Source organism: Trichosurus vulpecula, chromosome 6 (assembly GCF_011100635.1).
Source record: "Trichosurus vulpecula isolate mTriVul1 chromosome 6, mTriVul1.pri, whole genome shotgun sequence".
NCBI lineage: Eukaryota > Metazoa > Chordata > Mammalia > Diprotodontia > Phalangeridae > Trichosurus > Trichosurus vulpecula.
This window is the reverse complement of record NC_050578.1, coordinates 2,221,424-2,242,164: the sequence shown is the minus strand read 5'-3', so window position 1 is coordinate 2,242,164 and position 20,741 is coordinate 2,221,424. Positions and strand designations below refer to the sequence as shown.

At 50.9% G+C, this 20,741-nt stretch overlaps 1 protein-coding gene across 1 annotated transcript in view; it reads left to right on the top strand.

The window, feature by feature from the left end:
• The first annotated feature begins 2,281 nt into the window (after positions 1-2,281).
• The window catches only part of MTMR7 (myotubularin related protein 7), a 59,547-nt gene continuing 41,087 nt past the window's right edge, over positions 2,282-20,741 (top strand). The window contains exons 1-3 of the mRNA XM_036765448.1: positions 2,282-2,401; positions 4,435-4,597; positions 18,624-18,781. Coding sequence (XP_036621343.1) covers positions 2,297-2,401; positions 4,435-4,597; positions 18,624-18,781 — 426 coding nt within the window. The 5' untranslated portion in view covers positions 2,282-2,296. The remainder of the gene's footprint in view (positions 2,402-4,434; positions 4,598-18,623; positions 18,782-20,741) is intronic.

Genomic DNA, 20,741 nt, shown 5'->3' with positions numbered 1-20,741 from the left:
GGTGCTTAACAAATGCTTGCTTTCTCTCCTCGTACGGAGCAGAGATCCTCTTGGCACGATCTTTCTGATTTCTGTGATTCGAAGGACGAAACCTGGGGGAAGCTCTCTGTTGGACCTGCTCCTGGCTGGCATGACTGAGCCCTGACCCCCACACCCCGAGGGCAGTGCTATAAAGGAACACCAGCAGAGACCCCAAAAGTCTACCGTGTCAGCAGTGAGTCAGCAGCATCCATTAGGCACCTACTGTGTGTCAGGCACTGCGCTAAGCATCAGGGATACAGGGAACACAAAAGGCAGGCTCTGCTCTCAGAGAGTGGCCAGCCTAATGTTCTATGGAAGCACAAACCACAGGACCGATTGGATAGGACCATGGAGTGAAGGCACTGGGCATAAGGGGGCTTGGGAAGGGCTTTGTGCGGAAGAGGAATTTCAGGTGAGCCAGGAGGAAAGCCAGGAGGCAGAGATGAGGACAGAGAGCATCCCAGGTCTAGAGGATGGCCTGAGAAAATGCCCAGAGCTGGAGATGGAGCGGCTTGTTGGAGCAACTGGTGTCACTGGATCAGAGGCTGTGTTGGGGAGGGAAGTATAAGGAGCCCAGAAACGGAGAAGAGGGCTGGGGATGGCATGTGCCAGTGTGTCTAAACATCTGTTTCTGGCTCTCTGCTCAGTTCTAGGAGCATAGAAATGAACATTAGCACACTGTCTGCCCTCCAGGGCCTCAGAGGCTAATGGAGGGCTGGGGTGGGGTGAGGCACCAAGTCAGTATGACACCAGCCAGAGGGTGATGGGCAGGTAGAGAAAGCAGATGCCCTGGAATATGTGTGAAAGGAGAGAGTGGGCTGCCTGGAAGGGGTAAGCAGGCTGAGCCTTGAATGCAAAGAAAGCTCTGGGTGGGTGCCAATGAGAACCAAGCCTATCCCAAGCATGGGAGAAAGCCTGGGCCAATTCACAGAGGGGCGTACAGATAAATGTGTGACAGAAAGCACAAAATTGGGCCAGGCTATAGAGGAGATGAAGGGGAGTCATGGAAAGGCAGGCTGGCAAGCCCCAAGTCCCAAATTTGAGTCCTGACTCTGTGGGGTGAGCTGGCTAGCCTTGGGCAGGTTGCTTCATTTCTGGCTCTTGGTGTCCTCCTGTCCAATGGGGATAAGAATATGTGCACTGAGTATGGTCTTGATCCTGGGGACCTGATGGAGGCACGGGTGGAAGGCCTGCTGTGAACTGTCCGCTATGAAAACATCAGTAGGTAAAGAATATAAGAAGCCACACTCTGCCCACCATCCCCTCCAACCTGGCCTCATCATGCTGACAAGGGACCCTAGGCCAAGTTGGGGGCCAGCTCTTAGTAGACAGGGCCTGGCAGTGGATTCACTGGGGTGGGGCATGCTTGCTGTCCAAGAAGCAACCTAACCAAGGGCAGGAGGCTCATCCCCACGCTGGCTGGAGGGAGGGAGGGAGGGAGGAAGCGGCCATTGCAACAGAATGGGAAAAGGGTCACTACCTCCACTCACACCTAGAATATCTTGGATCCCTGAAGGAGTAGAAGGGCAGGTGGGGCAGTGGTTAGGGCACTGGCCTCAAAGTCCTAAAGACCTGAGTTTAAATCCTGCCCTGCTTACTAGCTGTGTGGCCCTGGCTGAGTCACTCAGTGTCCTTGTCTGTAAAGTGGGTATGATGATAGCCTCTGCCTCTCAGGGTGGCTGTCAGCATCAAATGCAAAGCATTTTGCAAGCCTTTTATAGCTGTGTGGATAACCGCTGGCTCCTGTGATAATGGAAGCACCTGGGCCCTCAGTCAGCTGGCCAGCATTTATCAAGCACTTGCTGTGTGCCAGACACTGGGCTAATGCTGGGAAGCAGAGAAGGGCAAAGGATGGCTCCTGCCCTAAGGGAGTTCACAGTCTAACAGAGGAGACAACGTACGACCAGCCATGTTCAGACAAGATGTGTATGGGGTAAATCGGGGCTAGTCTTGGGAAGGTCTGAGCACCTGCGGCCCATGGGCCCCATGGTCTCACCATCACTTGGCGCCCAGGGAATGTTTGTCTTTTCAGGCATAGGGAGAGATGGGCATTGACGCTGGCCCCAAAACTCCATGAGGAAAGCTCTGGGCTGCAGTCATCAGAATGGTTCTCAGCCTCGGGGGGGTCTGGGGTACAGCACGTTGCGGGGAGATATTAGATTATGAGCATTTGGTCTTGTGTTTGTTTCAATGACTCCATTTGTCCCAGATGCGTCATTCAAAATTCTGACTCTTAGACACTGATTCCTCTGTCCAGGTGGAGAATGTCCGTCTGATGGACCGAACATCTTCCAAAAAGCCTGCCCTGGGGACTTTGTATCTGACGGCCACTCACGTCATCTTTGTTGAGAATGTGCCTGAAACCAGAAAAGAAACCTGGGTGTGTACTGTCGCTGTTATCTGTATGTGTCATTATTCACAGTGCATTTTGTTAGCATTCTGCCATTTCCATGGGGGAGGTCTGGTCTTGCCATCTTCTGGATGCTCAATCTTGCTCAGGTCCATAGAAGCCAAAGACTTGGGTTCTTCACACATTTCCACAGTCCTGGAAACTCATCCTCGAGTGCTGTGAAAACATGGCACTTTTGGTTAAGTGAGGTTGGAGGCCTTCCTAGGAGAAGGCCGGAGGGAATGCATTGGACAGCAGTGAAGCCTCAGAGTGCAGCCACAAGTAGTTCAAGGGAAAGGATTTGGAGTCAGAGAGTGTGGGTTCAGATGCTGCCCAACCACTTACCCTGGGTCACATGACTTCCCTGTGGTCTTTGGACCCAGGGGCCTGTAAGATGTAGGGGAGTCGGACTAGGGGGCTTCTGTAACTGTCATCCTATGGTGTCCTTCCACTCAAGACCCTGTCACTGACTTAAGGACTCATAGTGGCCTGGCCTGGTGGCCAAGGCCTGCCAAGCTGTTTGTTCCCAGAAGTCTAGAAAATGGGCCATTTCAACTCTATAGTATTTCCTCGTTAATGAGAGGAAAAAAAATGGTGAACCCAGTCAAAAAGGAAAAATGGTGAATGTAGTCACTCAATCAAGAAAAGTTTGTTTATGGCAAGCCTGTGAAGCTTGGTGCCCAGCAGAGGCCTGCAGCCAGCTGACCATGGCATTGGCACCAAAACCTGGAGTCTTTGGGTCTATCAAAGTCCTGTGGCATGGCCCCAGTGGACCTCTTCCCAGAAGACTCGCTCGGAGGAGAACCTTGAATACAGAGACACTTTCTCCTAGGAGTTCTAGAAGCAGGCTGAGGGTGAGCTGCTCCTCCCCTCTCGTCTTCAGATCTCCTGACCACCAACGGTGGAGAGGACAAAGTCCAAATGGCTTTTGGCCTGGACTGTCACTGAGAGCCTGTGGTCCACCTCTCCTGGGAGCCATCACACCCTCTCATTGATGGGGTTTCTTTGTTGTGATGTCCCCATGGCTCAGGATCTGTCATTCGCCCAAAGACCTCTGGGCCCACACACATTGGGTCTGACCCCTGGGGGCTAGGAAGCTGCCCGGAGGGTCAGGTTCCATCTTTGGCTCACTGTCCCCCAAATGGAGTTCATTCCAGACCTCCCAAACCCAGCAAAGGGACAGCTTATGTTTCTGTTTCCCTCAGAGTGGTCAGCAGGTTCCCCAAGTCCTACAAAGCCCCTGGGGCACACTTTGGGTATTAGGTATGGGGCAGCCCTCCCCACAGAATGACTAAGATGCTTAGATTTCACAGGAGAACAGAAGAGCCCCTTGGCTTCCTTCTGCCTCCCCCAAAGGAAGGTTGAGGGTATGGTCAAGGAAACCCTCAGTTGTTGTAATGGGTCCCCCCTTTCCCACTGAGTCCTAGAACATCTCCCCAAGACTTGCAATGCCACACTGTGGCTTAGAGCCTCTTCCTCCTCCTCAAAAGCTGGTGAAGAAGCAGCCCCCTCTCTGCCAGACCTGTTCGATAACTAGACTCCATAGGGACCATGTGGGCTGCCTGCCCTCTTTCTTCAGAGATTGCTCGCTGTCTCAAAAATTGGATTTTGCTGGAGAGCTCATTTGAAGTAGTCCGGCTTCTGAGCTCCCAAACTTGTGGTGACCCCTAGAGCACGTCCCGCAGTAGCCCCTGGAATGCCATGGCCAAGGCCTAGGCATGAGCTGGTGGCCTGAGTCCAACCTTCCCCTGGCCCCTAACTCATAGGATCCTAGATCTAGAGCTGGGATAGAGCTTAGAAGCTGTCTAGTCTAAGTCACCCATTTTACAGATATAGAAACTGAGACCCAAAAGTGCCCAGGATCACATAGCTATGTCTGAGCCCCCAGGTTGGGGATGGGAGTAAGGAGCAAAGGGGCAGGAGAAGCCAACTAGACACCAGGATGGTGTTTCCTGAAAAAGGCAATAAGTACTGAATGAGCCCCTGTCCCCGTGCTTGGCCTAACCCTGAGATTGTTATTCCAGATTCTGCACAGTGAGATCTCCTCCATTGAAAAGCAGGCCACAACGGCAGGGGGGTGCCCGCTGCTCATTCGGTGCAAGAATTTCCAGGTGCTGCACCTCGTGGTCCCTCAGGAGCGAGACTGCCAGGACGTGTACATCTCCCTCCTCCGCCTGGCCAGGCCAGGTAGGGCAGAGGGGCCGGGGGCTCACAGGGGCTTGGCCAGGTCTGAATCCGCCTCACGGTACAACCATCTGGCCCGTGTTTCTCTCTCCTTTCCACAAGAATAGTTGGGGCTGTTCCGTCACCACTTTGTTAAAATCTGTCTGTGTTTAATTGCTCCAAAGATGTCCCAGTCCGATAATTGTTAGGAGGCTCCTGCCTTGTTCCCGAAGCTCTTGGAGGTGACTGCTTCCTTTTCGAGGCATTCACCCAGCATCCCTTTAATGTGTGGTTGCTGTTCGGCCGTGTCTGACTATTTGTGACCCCGTGAACCATACGTGATATTTTCTGGGCAAAGACACTGGAGTGATTCGTCATGTCCTTTTCCAGTAGATTGAGGCAACAAGAAGTTAAATGACTTGCCTGGAGTCACACAGCTAGTAAGTGTCGGAGGCAGCATTTGCACTTGGGTCTTCCTGACTGCAGGCCTAGTGCTCTAACCACTAGACCACCAGTCTGCCATTTTGCAAAGAATCCAAGTCAGGCTTGGTGGCCTCTGCAACTTGTAGATTCCATTTCCTTCCGTTTCTTAAGGTCCAGGGTGTTTTCCTTTCTTCGGTTCCGTGGTAGTGGTCCTGCTCTCCAGGATCTCTCCCAGACCACTGAGAGTAGCCCAGCAATGCCAGTCCTCTTGGCAGCCTGGCATGGATAGTGTGCCCTGCTGACTCGAATGCATCAAGGGCCGTGATGCACTGACTCGTCCTGGGCATCAGCTCCTCCTTGGAAGGCATTTTTGTTCTCCCTGTTTCAACGTAAAAGTTGTTCTCATCAGTAGAAACAAAAGCCAAGCCCACTGAGCCTCCCTGCTTTCTTTTTGGGGTGATTATCACACAGATTTAGAGCAGGAAAACAATTGAGGCCCACGGAGGTTAACCTGCCCAGGCCCGTGTGAGTTATTGTCAACTCTGGACCTTGAGCCCCTTGGCCAAGGGCCTTCCCAACCTGTGGCCCTCCCCCTGCACCACCTTGGCCTTCTCACCTCAGGGTGGCCAGTCAGCACCATGCCTTTATCCCCATTTCCAGGCCTCCTTGTTGTTGTTTTATTGTCATCCTTAATTTTCTTCACCAGCCTTAGCTCATTCTGTACTTTATCATTCCTGACTCTAAAAGCTGTGTGTGTTTGAACCTACCTTTGGTTCCAACTTTGGGACATGTCCTTAGAAACCTGTGATGGCCAGAGAGTTCCCTGTGCATCCACATCCGCCTCTTTGGACAATACTCCTTTTTGGGCTCCTCAGAGGTGTTTCTCTTCTTATCTTCAGAGGTGTTCTCTCTTGAGGGCTTCCCTTTGCATGGACTGACTTTCCCTGGATGGCTGTTGGTCGTGAGATCCTATGTGTCCTTCCTGAGCCCTTTGGAGTGCTCTTTGAGCTATACTGAAGGCAGAGCCCTGAAGCACTGGCCCCTGTGTGGAAATCCTGGGACACTGAGAAGCTATTTTGGGAAGGCTGCTCTTCTAGGCTTCCAGAGGTCAGCCTCTGCCCAATCCCGTAAGGACCTTGTGCTTCCTCTCCAAACCCTCACCCCTGGCAGCCTCTATAGAGGAGTCTGTGGGGAGAATCCGTGTTATCTCATAGCTTCCTGTTTTAACTCATTGCTCTCACTGGGGTGTACGGGGTGTTCAGGGAGGACAAGCCTGCCCATCCATCTTTGGCGGCCACCCATCACCCAGCTCTCATCTGTGGCTCCAACAAGTAGCATGCACGGCCACATCCCTGCAGAACTGCCTCGGCAGATGGGCTAAACCAGGGTCAGGGTGACTGACAGGCCTCAAAATCATCGCTGAGTTGGGGCGCGTCTACCCCAAGCACGTGAAGACTTCCCCCAGCAGAATGGGTGGAGGAGAACACGTTCCAGTGGCCATGAAGGTGGCTGAAGCAGGTGCTGTAGAGTGCTCAGAGCTGGCTCAGACATGGAAGACGCCAAGGTCACCCACTGCATCCTGGGCCATCGCCACAAGACTTCAGTGAGGAAGGATAGTTGGAGGGGAAGCAGGGAAGCCTTTGTGTGCACTTGGGCTAAGTCTTAAAGAAAATTGATGGTTCTAAGAGCCAGCGGTGAAGGGGGAGTGCATCCTAGGCATGAGGCCCTGCCATTTCAAAGGCGCAGAGGGAGGAGAGAGAGTCTGGCACGTGAGGAATAGGGAGAAGACTTGTTTGGCTGGATCAAGAGCATAGGAAGGGGGAGTAGTGGCCACTGAGGCTGGAAAGGTGGCTGGAGGAGGGGGGTGGGTTTGTCTTAGAGGCCACAGAGAGCACACAGGGTTTTTGAAGGAGAGGACTGATATGGTCATGCCTGTGCCTTGGGAAGATTATCTTGGCATCTGGTGTACGATGGCTGGAGAAGAGAGTCTGGAAGCAAGCAGCCACTTCGGAGGCTGGGTCATTTGTCCAGGCAAGGGCTGATGTGGGCCTGGGCCAGAATGCTGGCTGTGGGAGGAGAGAGAAATGGACAGATTCAGGAGATGTTTTCTCTGGTCCATCAGATGCATTCCTCCAGGAAGGTGCCAACCTTGCCACGGCCACCTGCTCCTGCTGTGGGCACTGGGAAAGGAAAAAGCCAGGGCCACTTGGGAGATCTGGGTGTGAAGGAATGGCACCAGTTGCTTTGAAAATAGTTAAACATTTCCAAGAGGAAGGCAGGTGCATGGGGTTCTCCAGGAAGCACCTTTGGGGCCTGTGATAGAAGGCAGGCTTGGAGGCCCAAACTGTTTTCCCTTTCTCTGGCACACAGAGGATGATGCTGATTGGAAGTTCACTGGGAATGATGCTCATTCCTCATCATGGGAATGCCAAATGGGAGAACATTGGGTGGAAAAGCCACTTGAGGGTCACTGAAGGCAGACAGAGCTGGTAAAGACAAAGAAGCATCGACAAAGGCCCTGGGAGTCCTGGTCTGGAGGAATGAGGGCAGACTATCACTAAGAATCCATATGAATGTGGTAAGGAGCCAAGGAGCCCACTAAGCCAATGGGCGTGAGCTGTGCCACCCATCCAGCAGCCACTGGGATGATGGAGCTCAGAATGGGGACATCGAGCCAGCCCCTTGGTAAATACAACACCTGCATGAGCCAGACCATTTGCCGAGGCAGATCCGAGGAGGACAAGCTTGGGCCCTGCTTATCTTAGGCCAGAGTGATGGTGCCAGAACCCCAAGCCAGCTCTCAGCCCAGAACATGGGCTTGGGCTCTTCAAGAACTCAGCGGGGGAAAAAGGAGAGCCCTGTGCCATCCAGCCAGGTCAGGACTCCCAGGGTACCTGCCGCAGCTCTTTCAAGAAATAGAATTTTCCTTACAAAGATGACCTAGTCTGTCTCTCTGTCTCTGTCTCTGTCTCTCTCTCTTTTAGTTTTGATAAAAGGGGCCATCCCTTGACTCACTTCTTAAAGAGGCCCACTCACTGAATGGGCATTACCTTGCTCTAAGTGAGTACATGAAAAGGCCTGAGCCTGAAAGAGCCAGTGTCTCCCATTGCATCCTGGGCCATCTCCAGTCATCCTGATGGAGACCTGGCCACCAGACCCACATGGCTCTGGAGGAGAAAGCGATGTATCATTTCCCTGACGTCAGGGTCCTCTTCAAGAACTAGGGACAAACACAACAACAATCTCCTTGGATGCCACTGACTCCCTTTGAAAGTAAAATTACTTATCAAAAAACTTTCTGTTTTAATATTAAAAGCAAAGAAGACTTAGCAACCAACTAGACATAGCTGGGGGCCAGGGGTGGGGTAACAACCCATGGTGGTGAGCCTGGGTGACTGCTCTCTATAAGAACAGGTGGCTGGGTGGTGCAGTGGATAGGAGCGCTGGGCCTGGAGGCAGGAAGACCTGAGTTCAAATCCTGCCTCCTCGAGGGAGGGCGAGTCTTCTGCCTGCCTGTTTCCTCACCTGTCAGATGACAATAGTAGCAGCGCCTCCTTCCCAGAGCTGTTGTGAGGATCAAATGTTTGCAGAGAGCTCTGGCGACCTTGAAGCACTACAGAAACGTGCGCTGTGATTATTCTTTGTTTTTTTGGTTTTTTTTATATTAATTTTTTTTTTTATTTTTAGTTTACAACACACGGTTCTACATAATTTTGAGATCCAGATTTTCTCCCCTCCCTCCCCCTCCCTCCCCAAGATGGCATGGAATCTCATATAACTACCATGTATAACTTCGCATTGAATTAATTTATACACTAGTCGAGTTGTGGAAAAGAATTATGACCAATGGGGTGAATCATGAGAAAGAAGCACAGAACCAAAAAAAAAAACCCAAAAACAAAAACAAAAGAGAAGAAAAAAGGCGAGCATGAGGTGTGCCTCGATCTGCATTCAAACTTCACAGTTCTTTCTCTGGATGAAGATAGCATTCTCCATCGTGAGTCCCCTGGAGCTGTCCTTGCACCTTACGTTGCTGAGAAGAGCGAAGTATGTCAGGGTTGGTCCTCACAGAATCCATATATCTGTGGTTGTGTACAATGTTCTCCTGGCTCTGCTCTGCTCAGTCAGCATTATATCATGTAGGTTTTTCCAGATTGTTATGAAGTCCGTATCATCCCCATTTCTTATGGCACAATAGTATTCCATTACTTTCATATACCACAGCTTGTTCAGCCATTCCCCAATTGATGGGCATCCCTTTGATATCCATTTCTTGGCTACCACAAAAAGAGCCGCTATAAATATCCTTGTGCATATGGGTCCTTTTCCTGCTTGTGTGATTTCTTTGGGATACAACCCTAGAAGTGGTATTGCTGGGTCAAAGGGTATGAACATTTTTATAGCCCTTTGGGCATAGTTCCAAATTGCTCTCCAAAATGGCTGGATCATCTCACAACTCCACCAGCAATGTAGCAATGTTCCAATTTTCCCACATCCTCTCCAGCATTTGTCATCCTCTTGTTTTGTTATTTTAGCCAATCTGACAGGAGAGATGTGGTATCTAAGAGTTGTTTTGATTTGCATTTCTCTAATCAGTAGTGATTTAGAGCATTTTTTCATATGCCTATAGATAGCTTTAATTTCTTCCTCTGAAAACTGCCTGTTCATATCCTTTGACCATTTCTCAATTGGGGAATGGCTTGTATTCCTATATATTTGGCTCAGTTCCCTGTATATTTTAGAAATGAGGCCTTTATCAGAGATACTAGTTGCAAAGATTTTCTCCCAGTTTTCTGCTTCCCTCCTAATTCTTGTTGCATTGGCTTTTTTTGTACAAAAACCTTTCAATTTAACATGATCAAAATTATCCATTTTGCATTTTGTAATGCTCTCTATCTCTTGTTGGGTCATGAATTCTTTACTTTTCCATAAATCTGATAAGTAAACTATTCCTTGCTTTCCCAAATTACTTATAGTATCAGATTTTACTCCTAAATCATGAACCCATTTTGACTTTATTTTGGTGTATGGTGTGAGATATTGGTCTATGTCCAGTTTCTGCCCTACCATTTTCCAATTTTCCCAACAGTTTTTGTGAAATAGTGACTTATTAGCCCAGAAGCTGGCCTCTTTAGGTTTATCAAAGAGTAGATTACTAAACTTGTTGATTCTCCTACTTGTGTACCTATCCTATTCCACTGATCCACACCCCTATTTCTTAACCAGTACCAGGTAGTTTTGATGACTGCTGCTCTGTAGTACAGTTTAATATCTGGTATGGCAAGGCCACCTTCTCTAGCATTTCTTTTCATTAATACCCTAGATATTCTAGACCTCTTGTTTTTCCAGATGAATTTTGTTATTATTTTGTCCAGCTCAGTAAAATAATTTTTTGGTAGTTCGATTGGTATGGCACTGAATAGATAGATTAATTTAGGTAAAATTGTCATTTTTATTATATTAGCTCGGCCTAACCATGAGCAACTGATATTTTTCCATTTATTTAGATCTGATTTTACTCGCGTGAAAAGTGTGTCATAGTTCTGCTCATATAGGCCCTGGGTTTGTCTTGGCAAATAGACTCCCAAGTATCCTGTAGGCTCGGAGAGTGCTCGGCTGCAGAGCTGCTCCAGACCCAAGTGGAAGCGGCCGGCTGGGAAATCCACGTGGGAGACGGGCTGGGAGAAAGCTGGGCGCTGTGATTATTAATGTAGAAATGGGAAATTCCAGGAGAAGCCGTGAGGGGAGCTGAGATGCCTTTGGAACATCCGGCTCCCAGCCTGGGGATCCTCCAGAGCTCTTGCCTGCAGTTTGGGCTTTTTCTGTTCACTAGACATTGACTTGTGTGATTCCCTGCAAGTGCAACGTCCGGTCCCCCAAGCCAGGTCTCTCCTCGACCCTGGTGTGTCCTGCGTGAGGCTGACCAGGCACCAAGTTACCTGTTTCTCCACAGAGTGCTCCCTCGGAGCTGACTCAGCAATGGGGTGATGGCCGACGGGCCACCATGTCCCCAGCAATCAGGGCTGATGAGCCTGGACTCCAAGACTGCTGTTTTCTACCTGGTCTCGTCAGCCTTTCAGTAAATCCCTGTAGCCAGGTAACCCACAAGTCTTTCTTGAGCCACCCAGCATCTTGTCATCCCATCCCAAACACGGATTGAATGGGCTGCCGTACCATGGAGGGATTTTGGACAAGGAGGAATCTCAACTGGTCCTTGAGGTCTGGGAGGGACCTCAGTGGGCAGAGATGGGGAGTCTGTTCCAGCCCTGGGTGATGGTTAACAGCGACACCGAGCTAAGAACGCAGGATGAGAATGGGGAGAGAGCACCTGGTTCTGTTGGAAGGCTCTGGGGGAAGGGGGTGAGCTCTCGGATGAGCTTGTATAGACAGGCTGAGTCAGATGGTGGGAAGCCTTCCTCAGGGGCAGGGAGGGGCCCCTGAAGGTTTGTGAGCAGAGCAGCCTGTGGCCTCCAAGGGGGTGTCCTGGGAAGATGCCTCTGGGCGCTGAGTTCGCCCCTTCGGGGCCTCTGAGAGGCCTGCCCTCCGACCTTGGCAGCCTGCCTGCTTCCCACCGACAGACGACAGACGGCCCGAGTCCTCATCACACACATTCCATACATCCCTGACTCAGCCAGACCAATGTGCATCCCTCCCTCCAGGCGGTCTCCTGGTGATTTCTGCATCTCTTAGGATGCTCATGACAGGCTAGGGTGTTGCTGTCAGTTATTTCACTCATGTCCTACTCTCCATGCCCCCGTCTGGGGTTTTCTTAGCAGAGACACTAGAGCAGTTCTGCATTTTGTCTCCAGCTCATTTCACAGGTGAGCAAACCGAGGCTAACAGGGTTGAGTGACTTGCCCAGGATCCTGTGGCTAGTCAGTGTCTGAGGCTGGACTTGACCTCACAAAGAGGCGTCTTCCTGACTGTGGGCCCGGCGTTCTCTACACTGCAGCGCCTAGCCTAGGATAGCTTGTGCCTGAAGGCTGGGCTTGTCAGGAAGCCTGGCCCTCTGTGACCTTGGGCAAGTCACTTTCCTTAATTTCCCTGGGCCTTGCCTGAGCTGGGCTAGGTGGCCTCTGGGTCCCTTCCCACTTTATCTCTAGGAGCCTCTATCAGCCTGGCAGAATGTCTCCAGTGGAGTGCCCCAGGGATCCGAGCATGGCCCTGTGTTACTGAACATCTCCATCTGTGACTCGGATAGAGGCAAATGCAACATGCTCATCCGATTTGCTGAGGAGGCCAAGTCAGGAGGGCCAAGTAAACGCTCCCTGGGACTGTCAGAAGGATCTCCTTAGGCCAGAGCATCGGACTGACTTTGATTAAATAACTTTACACACAGGCATAAACTTGTCCACAAAAGCCTGGCCTTGCTTGGGCAGGGTAGGTTATCTGGAAGTGAGGCATCAGCCCAGCAAGGAGCGCTGACGAAGTCTAGGGCTGCTCTGGGGCGCCCATTGTGTCCAGGGTGAGACAGGCCTAGTGAGCCCTGCTTCATTCCCCCTCTGTCTGACCCTTCCTGGAGTGGGGGGGGGGGGAGGTGTCATCTCAGGAGGGAGTGAGACAGAACAACATCCAGAGACTGAGAAATGGAGGTGCTACCAAAGATGGCAGGAAGTGTTTATTTTTAAATAAAGGACACAAAGTCTGAGCTAGGAAGCCTAAGGGCCTCAAGGTCGTACTCCATCAGGATTGTCTGCAGGCCTGGAGGCACTTGCTCAGGGATCTGAGGGTGCCAGGTGGAAGAGGGACCCCACTGGGCCTGCCCAACCTCAGCGCACAGAGCCAGGAGCATGGATGGATGTGACCACCAGGACTGGCCCAGCTGGGAATGGGCTGTACCAGGAGGTGGTGGATGCCTTCTCCCTCATGGGAGGGCTCCAGGCAGGGACTGCTGGATGGCTGCATGTGGAGCGTGTCCTAGAGTGGATTCTTGGGTGACTTGTCTGAAAAGCCAAGTGAGCTTGGAGGCTCTGGGGTTCCACTGTGGGGCGATGCTGGGGCAGCCTCCCTTAGTCCCATAGAGAGAGCTGGTACATTTATGTCAGTTGCCTGCCAATAGCACAGGACTGTGCCCCTCCGCCCCCTCAGCTTTACTGAGGATACAGCGGCCAGCAGGGCCTAGCTGCCTCCCTCTCCCGCTCTCCAGGATCCCCCATTCTCTCCTGCTTTCTCCTGACTCTGAGGCCTAGGTGGCCCTTCTTGCCAAGGCCTGCTCCTTTCCCTGTGCCCTTGTTCCCATCCCTTCAGCACTGCCCCCTCCCCCAGTCTGCTGGCCCCCTCCCCCGTTTCCTCTAGGCCTTCCCTGTCCTTACAGATCCTTTGCTGGACCTGCCTGCCATCTCTAAGCTAACATCCGTTGTTGCTCCTCTTCCTCCTCAGACATGGTCCTCATCTCTTCCTCTCTTCTCAGCGACCCGCAGTCAGGCTTCTGACCCCACCGGTAGGAACGGCTCTCTCTGCGTGGCCATGCTTGTTGGGTTGTGGCCTGCAGGGCAGTGAGCTTGGACACATTCGACGGTCAAGCCTGACCTGAGGATCCAGAGCCCCCCTCCCCAGCCCCTGTCCCTGGACCCTATCCATTTCTCTTCCTCACTTCCTCCTTGTTGGTGCCAAAAATGACTCATTATGGATGCTGACTAAGCATTGCAAGGTTTCCCCAAAGTTCCTTGTTTCTCCCCTGATGGACTGGAATCTTTGGGAATTCCCCAAGTTTGGTTAAAAAAAAGTCTGGTGTTGCCCTTTCTGCTCTTCAGAATCTTCCTTATGGTGCTTGGGAAACACTGCAGGTTCTCCCACGGCATGCTTCCTTCTTCCTTGATCATGACTCACTGACAGCTTTCGTTGCTGTGTACCCTGCGTTCCTGTTTAGGAAACTTTGCATAGAGGTTGGGGTGGAGGAAAGGGAGGGAGGTAACTTCTGGTCAAGATTCTCAGTCCTGGAATGGAATCCAGAGGAGTGGCAGGTTCCCTGGGCCAATGCCAGTCCCTTCTTAGGGCTCCTTGAAGAGGCCTGGAGGAGCAGCAGGCTGGGGGCTCTTTGAGCCCTGCCTTGCCATTTGGGTGACCACTGAATACACATCCGTTCACCTCCCGGGTGGCCTTACCCATGTCTTTTCATCCCTGACTTTCCTCATCTGGATGTTTCGATAGACAGTCTCTGAGGGCCTAGGGACATAGATTTAGGGCTGAGAGGGACCTTGGAATTGATCTAGGCTGAATTCCTTATTCTTTATTAGCCTGGAATGGAATTGGAATCTAGAAGACTCAGCTCTGAATTCAAGCTTTGTCATGACTACCTGTATGGCCTTGGGGAAGTCACTTCCCCTCTGCACCCCAGATTTCTACTCTCTAAAGGAGAGGTTTGTACTAACTGATCTCAATGGACTTTTCTGCCCTAATCCCTGGACTCCATGATCTTTCCTGGTGGCTACCACAGTGTTCTGCACACAATATACACTGCCCGGGCCCTGGCAGCATCCTCAGAGGAGGCTAATCAGACAACAGAAGGATCCTGGGATAAAGCCCAGGTTAGAAGCCGGCCTAAAACTCCCGCCTCAAATAGCTACACACAGACAACCAAAGCTTAAATAACAAAGAAAAAGTGCCCGAGGTCCTGATGCCAGGCAGCAAATTTGGCCTTACAGGTGTCACTAAGCCTTGGCAGGATGAATCCCATAATGGCACTGTGGTTCTGGATACAGATTCTTTATTCCTAAGTAAAAGCTCAGGTGAGGTAGCATTGCACATGAAAAAGACACACGCAAGGAAGTCCAGGAACTAGAGACGGAAAACATGAGGGAAAACATTTGGGTGAAAGTCAAAGGCATTAGAAACAAAAGTGGTTTTGCCTTTGGTGTGCGCCAGAGACCACCTGGCCGGAAAGTGGACATAGATGAGGAGGCTGAGAAACAGATCACAAGCCTAGCACAAAGACAGGATTATAGCAGTGAGAGGAGATTTTGGTTATCCAGATGTTTGTTAGAGTGCCCTCTCCCTCTCCCCCTTCCCCTCCCCCCTCTCCCCTCTCTTCCCTCTGCCCCCTCTTCCCCCTCTCCTCCCTCTCCTCTCTCTCTCTGATATCACATTCTTGGCTGGCAAGACTCAAAGAGTAGTTGCTAAAGGCTTCACTACCACTTTGGTAGGAGGTCTCCAGTGGAGCGCTCCTGGGCTCCATGCTTGGCCCTGTGTTGTTTAACGTCTTTATGAGGGTCATTAAATGTGCAGATGACACCAAGCTGACTGGATGCCAGAGTCTGCATTGAGAAAGATATTGAGAAGTTAGAAGGGTGCATTTGGCTGAATCAAAGAGGCTGGGATTCAGGAGAAATAAATGTATTCTTACACTTGGGTTCAGAAGATCAACCTACAAGCCCAGGATAGGGGAGGCGCAGTTAGAAAGCAATTGGTCTGAAAAAGAGGCAGGGGTCTTAGTAGGCTGTAAGTTCAATCTGAGTTGGCAGTGTGATATGGCAGCCCATCAGCTTTTGGGCCTTTGGGCCATGTCAAGAGGGGCAGAGGTGAGATTCCCCCTCTGTTCTGCCACAGTAGCTAAAGGATCGTGCCACCCGGTAGAGACATTACATGTTACCCTCCCATTGTGGTTAATTATGTATAACTAATAATTACATACAACAAACTGTGTATAAGATATAATGGTTTTGTAATTATACAACAAATAAACAATTAGATATAATTTTATAATCCCATAAAATAAATTAGATATACTTAATAATTAGACATAATTATTTTATGATTACATGTAATAAATTAGATATAACTAATAAAGGAAAAGCTTGTTTTCTGTAGGTTTAGAGACAGCAGGATGTGAGCCCATGGGGGTGCTTAGACAGGGGCAATGCCCCAGGTGTCACCGAGGCCGTCCACCAACTGTACGTGCAGTCCAAACCTGTGTCAGAAATGCATTTATGGGCCCATCCTTGTGAGAGCTGTTGATAGGAGTGTCCCAGCACCACAGTCTTTAAAGCTGGCTTATGTTACAAATCTTCTTCCTCTTACAAAGGAGGCCCAAGGAGATGAAGGGCCTGACCCAAAGTCACACAGGCAAGAAATAGAAGAACTTTGTCCTCAGGGCTTCTGATGACAAAACCAGAGATCTTTTCATTTGACGATCCTGCCTTCCTGGCAAGGCCTAGTAGACAATTCTTTAAAAAACAAACAGCTTTCTGCCTTGAAAGATCTTAGAGCATTAAAGGTAATTAGAAAAATGCTTCTTTTTTTCTGACCCCAGACTCCATCTGAACGGATTCAAACCTGTTGATGATTGAAAGTCTCTGGATTCTTGTGTTTTTACTGACTCCCCTGGCAGTAGCAGGTGAGAGCTCCTTGATGGTGCTACACTGGCTTCTGGCACAGTATGAGAGCACTACCGATGGGGGCTCGGACAACATCTGAATCATCTCTGGCTAGGTCTGAATTCACAGCCAATCTGGCCACCCCTGAACTGTGGACTTGGCTTGTTAGGAATCACAACTCTGAGGTTGTCCCTTTGGGATTGGGGACAGTGACCTAAGACAGACCCCCTGGCACAGTGCACAGAAAGCTGGCCTTGGAGCCACAGAAACCCTGATTCTGAGGTCCTGCCTCGTGGGGGCTTATTCTGTCGGGGGGCTCCTGGCAGTTCCCTCTAATGTGACCCCATCAGAGCAGCTGACAGTCTATATTGGTAGAGGAAGTTTGCTTACCAAGGACTTCCCTACCCCTGTGGAATCACAGGTCCACTGCAAATGAGAAACAAAAGGATTGAGAGATTGTAAATTTGCTTTCCTCATTTATAACCTCAGTGGGTTCAGGCCTGCTAATGAGGAGAAGGCACAGGAGGTATTTGAAGGCCCCTGGGCTCTCACCATAGATAACTCATACAGCATTTTTGTCCTGGATTCAGAGGTCCACCTGCCCATTCCAGCCAAGCTCATGGATCCAAATGATGAGAAGTGTAAGGCACAGATGCCCATGGGCTGCCCAGGCTGCCAGGGGGTAAGGAACTTGGTGAGGGCTAGCCATGCTTGCTCCCCAAGGATCCTGCTGAGGCCTTTGATTTAGCTTATGTGGATGTGGGTGTATATGCATGCCTCTAAGGATCGAGGCTTTTCCTGTGGTGTTCTCCTTGTATACCCTCTCCCTCCCCATACTCAGGTCCTGTGTCCATTTCCTAATCCTTGGTTCTCAGGAATTGCAGTGGCCTGAGGCTGTGGCTCTCTGACTTTGGCCTGGCCGGTCCTGGGACACCAGATACACAGTCTGCCCCTGTCCTCGAACCTTTTCCACCTGGGTATAGCCTGCCAGGACATGCTGTGCTGGGATTGTGGTCTCTGCTATGAGGCTTCCCCGTGTGTGTGTGTGTGTGTGTGTGTGTGTGTGTGTGTGTGTGTGTGTGTGTCTGTGTGTGTGTCTGTGTGTGTGTGTGTATAATAGAAATTTTTCTCAGTCATAGCACAGAATCAATCAACATTAAGTGCCTACTACGTGCCAGGCAGTGTGCTAAGGGCAAGGGATATTAAAAAAGGCAGTAGGTAGGCCCAGCCTTCATGGACCTTACAGTGTAATGGGTGGGACATTGCAAACAAACACAACAAAGCAGTCTCTATACAGGATGCCATCATCTGAGTCGAACAGTTGAGACCTGCCTTTCCGGACATGTCCCTTTTACAAGCCTCCTTAAAGACGATCTCAAAGTTGGGGAGTTAGAAGCCCTTTATGGCTCCCATGATCCATGGTTTTCCCTTTGAAAATCCTTTCCCTTTGAAATCAGGACACCTGGAAGGTCCTTGTCCCCATCCTGCTAGAGCAGGACCATTCCCCCCACCTTCTTTCACTTGGTTTCTGTGCAGACAGGTGACTTTTCTGCATCCGATGAATGATCTTCTAGCTCAGCTGGGCAATGACCAGCAGGTGCTGGTCTCCGCAGATTCCCTCCTTTAGCTAGGGATGATTCCTGTGAAAATGGTGGGAGGGTGCCATGGTTAGTTAGTGTCCCCGCAAGGCTTGTGGGTCTCCATGGGAAAAAAAAAGAGGCCTGAGGGCCAGTCCCTGGCATGACTGGGAGTTGGCATGACTAGCTTCTGGGGACCACATGCTGAGGAAGGGGCGGGGGATACCAGGTTCTCTTCCATTCAAGCTAACATGGAGCTGAATGGAAGGGAGGAATGTGGACCTTGTAAAGGGCTGAAGAGGAGGTATGCTCACTGCTTACCCAACTATGATCAATAACTTTAGGCTTGGGTGGGGCAGGAAGACTGTTTGCAAAACATGGAACAAGGCCTGGGATGCCTGGGGAGGGTCCAACGTGCTGGGGGCTGTCTGAATCATGTCTATACTTATGTCTGTGCGTCCATCATGAGGGGAGGGAGTTAATACCATGGTCCTTATGGGGCTTTGGGGTCTGGGGGGTGGGAAAAGAAGAGAGTCCAGCTTGCAGAGAGGCCCTCATGGGGGTCTGGGGGTGTTGGGAAGGAGAGGGTCAGCCCTCATGGGCGTCTGGGGACTGATGGGGGAAGGAGAAGGTCCAGCCTGCAGGGAAGCCCTTCGCCCACATCTCTGGAACAAAAGGCGCATCCCAGTGGCTGCTGGGCCTGGATCTCACTGTCTACCTCTGACCTCTGTCTTTCAGTGAAATATGAAGAACTGTTCTGTTTCTCCTTCAACCCCAAGCTGGATAAAGAAGAGCGTGAGCAAGGCTGGAGGCTGGTGGATCTCCGTGAGGAGTACCAGCGCATGGGCATCCCCAACAGCTGCTGGCACCTCAGTGATGTCAACAGAGACTACCGGGTGAGTGCAGAGGGCGGGGGCGAGGGAAAGGCTGGTGTGATGAGGCCCCGCCACTTGGAAACCTGGATGGCAGGCCCTCCCCTCTGCTCCTTCTAAAACCGGGCGTTCATGGGTAAAGCTGTGGGCTGGCAGAGGCCGAGAGAGCTGGTTGGGGCACTCACTGGCCAGCTCACCCAGTCCCTGAGCGGTCAGTGTTCTCATGCGCATAGTAGGTGCTATAAAAAGGCCTATTCCCTCCCCCTCCTTCGGCCATGCAGCTGATCTGCTTTTCTCTCAGGGAGGACGGTGATCTTCTCCATCCTTTTAAAAAGGGTAGCTTGAAGATGTAGGGCACCGTAGAGAAAAGAACATGGTTCTAGAAGTCAGGAGAGAGCCTCGGGCCTCCGCCCTACCCCCCCACCCCAGCCCCCTCTCAAAAAAAGGCTTTTGGAACCGATGATCCCCAGGGCGCTTTTCGGCTCTGAGATTCTGGAGTGGAATCTTCCCTCCATGACTTCTTATGGTAACAGCCATGTCATGTCTGCTTTAACTTCGAGGGGAAGATGATGCAAAATGTTCTCCACCTCCAGAGAGGAACCAAGGGCATCTGAGTGTGGATCAAAGCGTCAGATTTTCGCTTTCTCTATTTTTCTGCCTTTTTGTGCAGTGTGGCTAATATGAAAATGTGTTTGCTTGTTGGGTGGGGGGGTGGGAGAGAATTCGTAACTCAAAATTTTAAAATAGATAAATAATACATTTTTTTTTTAAAAAAATAAACTAAAAATGAAAACCTAAGTGGGAAGTTTCCATAGACTCGGACCCAGAGAAGCCTGGTGCTCACTTTTCTAGAACTTGTGCCAGGTATTCAGTACTGAATGTAAATGTAGATGTAAACGTTCAAAAGTGTGGGGAGTAGGGGGCTTTCTAGACACTCATTTCTGGGAGGAGAAGCCTAGAGTTGTCCGCCCAAAAGGGGCCGAGAGTGACGTCCGCCGTAGGCCTTTAGGTGTTTCTAATCACAATAAATGTTTTATTAAAGAGTAATGTGGTTTCTTTAAAAGAAAGAGAGTGCAGGGAGTGTTTACAGGATAGGAGGTGTCTGCGTGGCTGGCTGGTCTGGAAAAATAGGCCTTGAATGCCACCCTAAAGACTAGATTTCCTTCAGCAAGTGGAAGGCAGTTGGTTGGCTTTTGAGAAGAGAAGTGCCTGGCGGGTGAGTCAGATTAATCTGGCAGCCAGGAGTAAGTGAGAGCCAGATGTCTGGTCAGCCCTTGATTAGACAGTGATGTCTGAAATCAATCCTTTTGGACGGTACCAGATAGGAGGGACAATTATTGGTGGCAAAGCAGGCAGCTTCCCTGGGTTTGCTCCGGCCGGTTTATTAGTTTCCATTTATTTCTTGTTCTGCCTTTGGGTCATCCCCAGCAGAACCCTTCCTTGTAATAGAGGGACGTGGGGCACCAAACCAGAGGACGCAGCTGTCCCTTCTGAGGGGATGTGCCCCATTCCTCAGCCATCGTCCCCTGCCTCTGCACCAAAAGTAGGGATGTGTGCCTCATCGGCCTCCACTGGAGCCCAGATGGGTCATCACTCTTCACTGGAGCCCAGCCGGCCTTAGTGTTGGCTTTCGCACATCACTGGGTACATTGCATCCTGGGTCTCCTTTCACAGAATCACAGAAGTCGAGCATCGGAAGGGTCTTCAGAGGACATCTAATCCACCCCTAACCCAAAATAACCCCCCACTCTAACATCTCTGACAAGTGGTCGTCCAGCCCGGCCATGAAGACATCCAAGGAGGGGGAGCCCATCGCCCCTCCGGGCAGCCCACCTTGTTCCTAGATGGCTCTCATGTCCTGACATCCAGGCTGAGTGGGCCTCTTGGCCACCTCCCCCTCACTGCCCCTGGTTCGGCCCTCTGGGGCCAAGCAGAAGAAATCCCATCCTTCCCTAATCTCATCCACCTTCCCTGCAGACCCTTA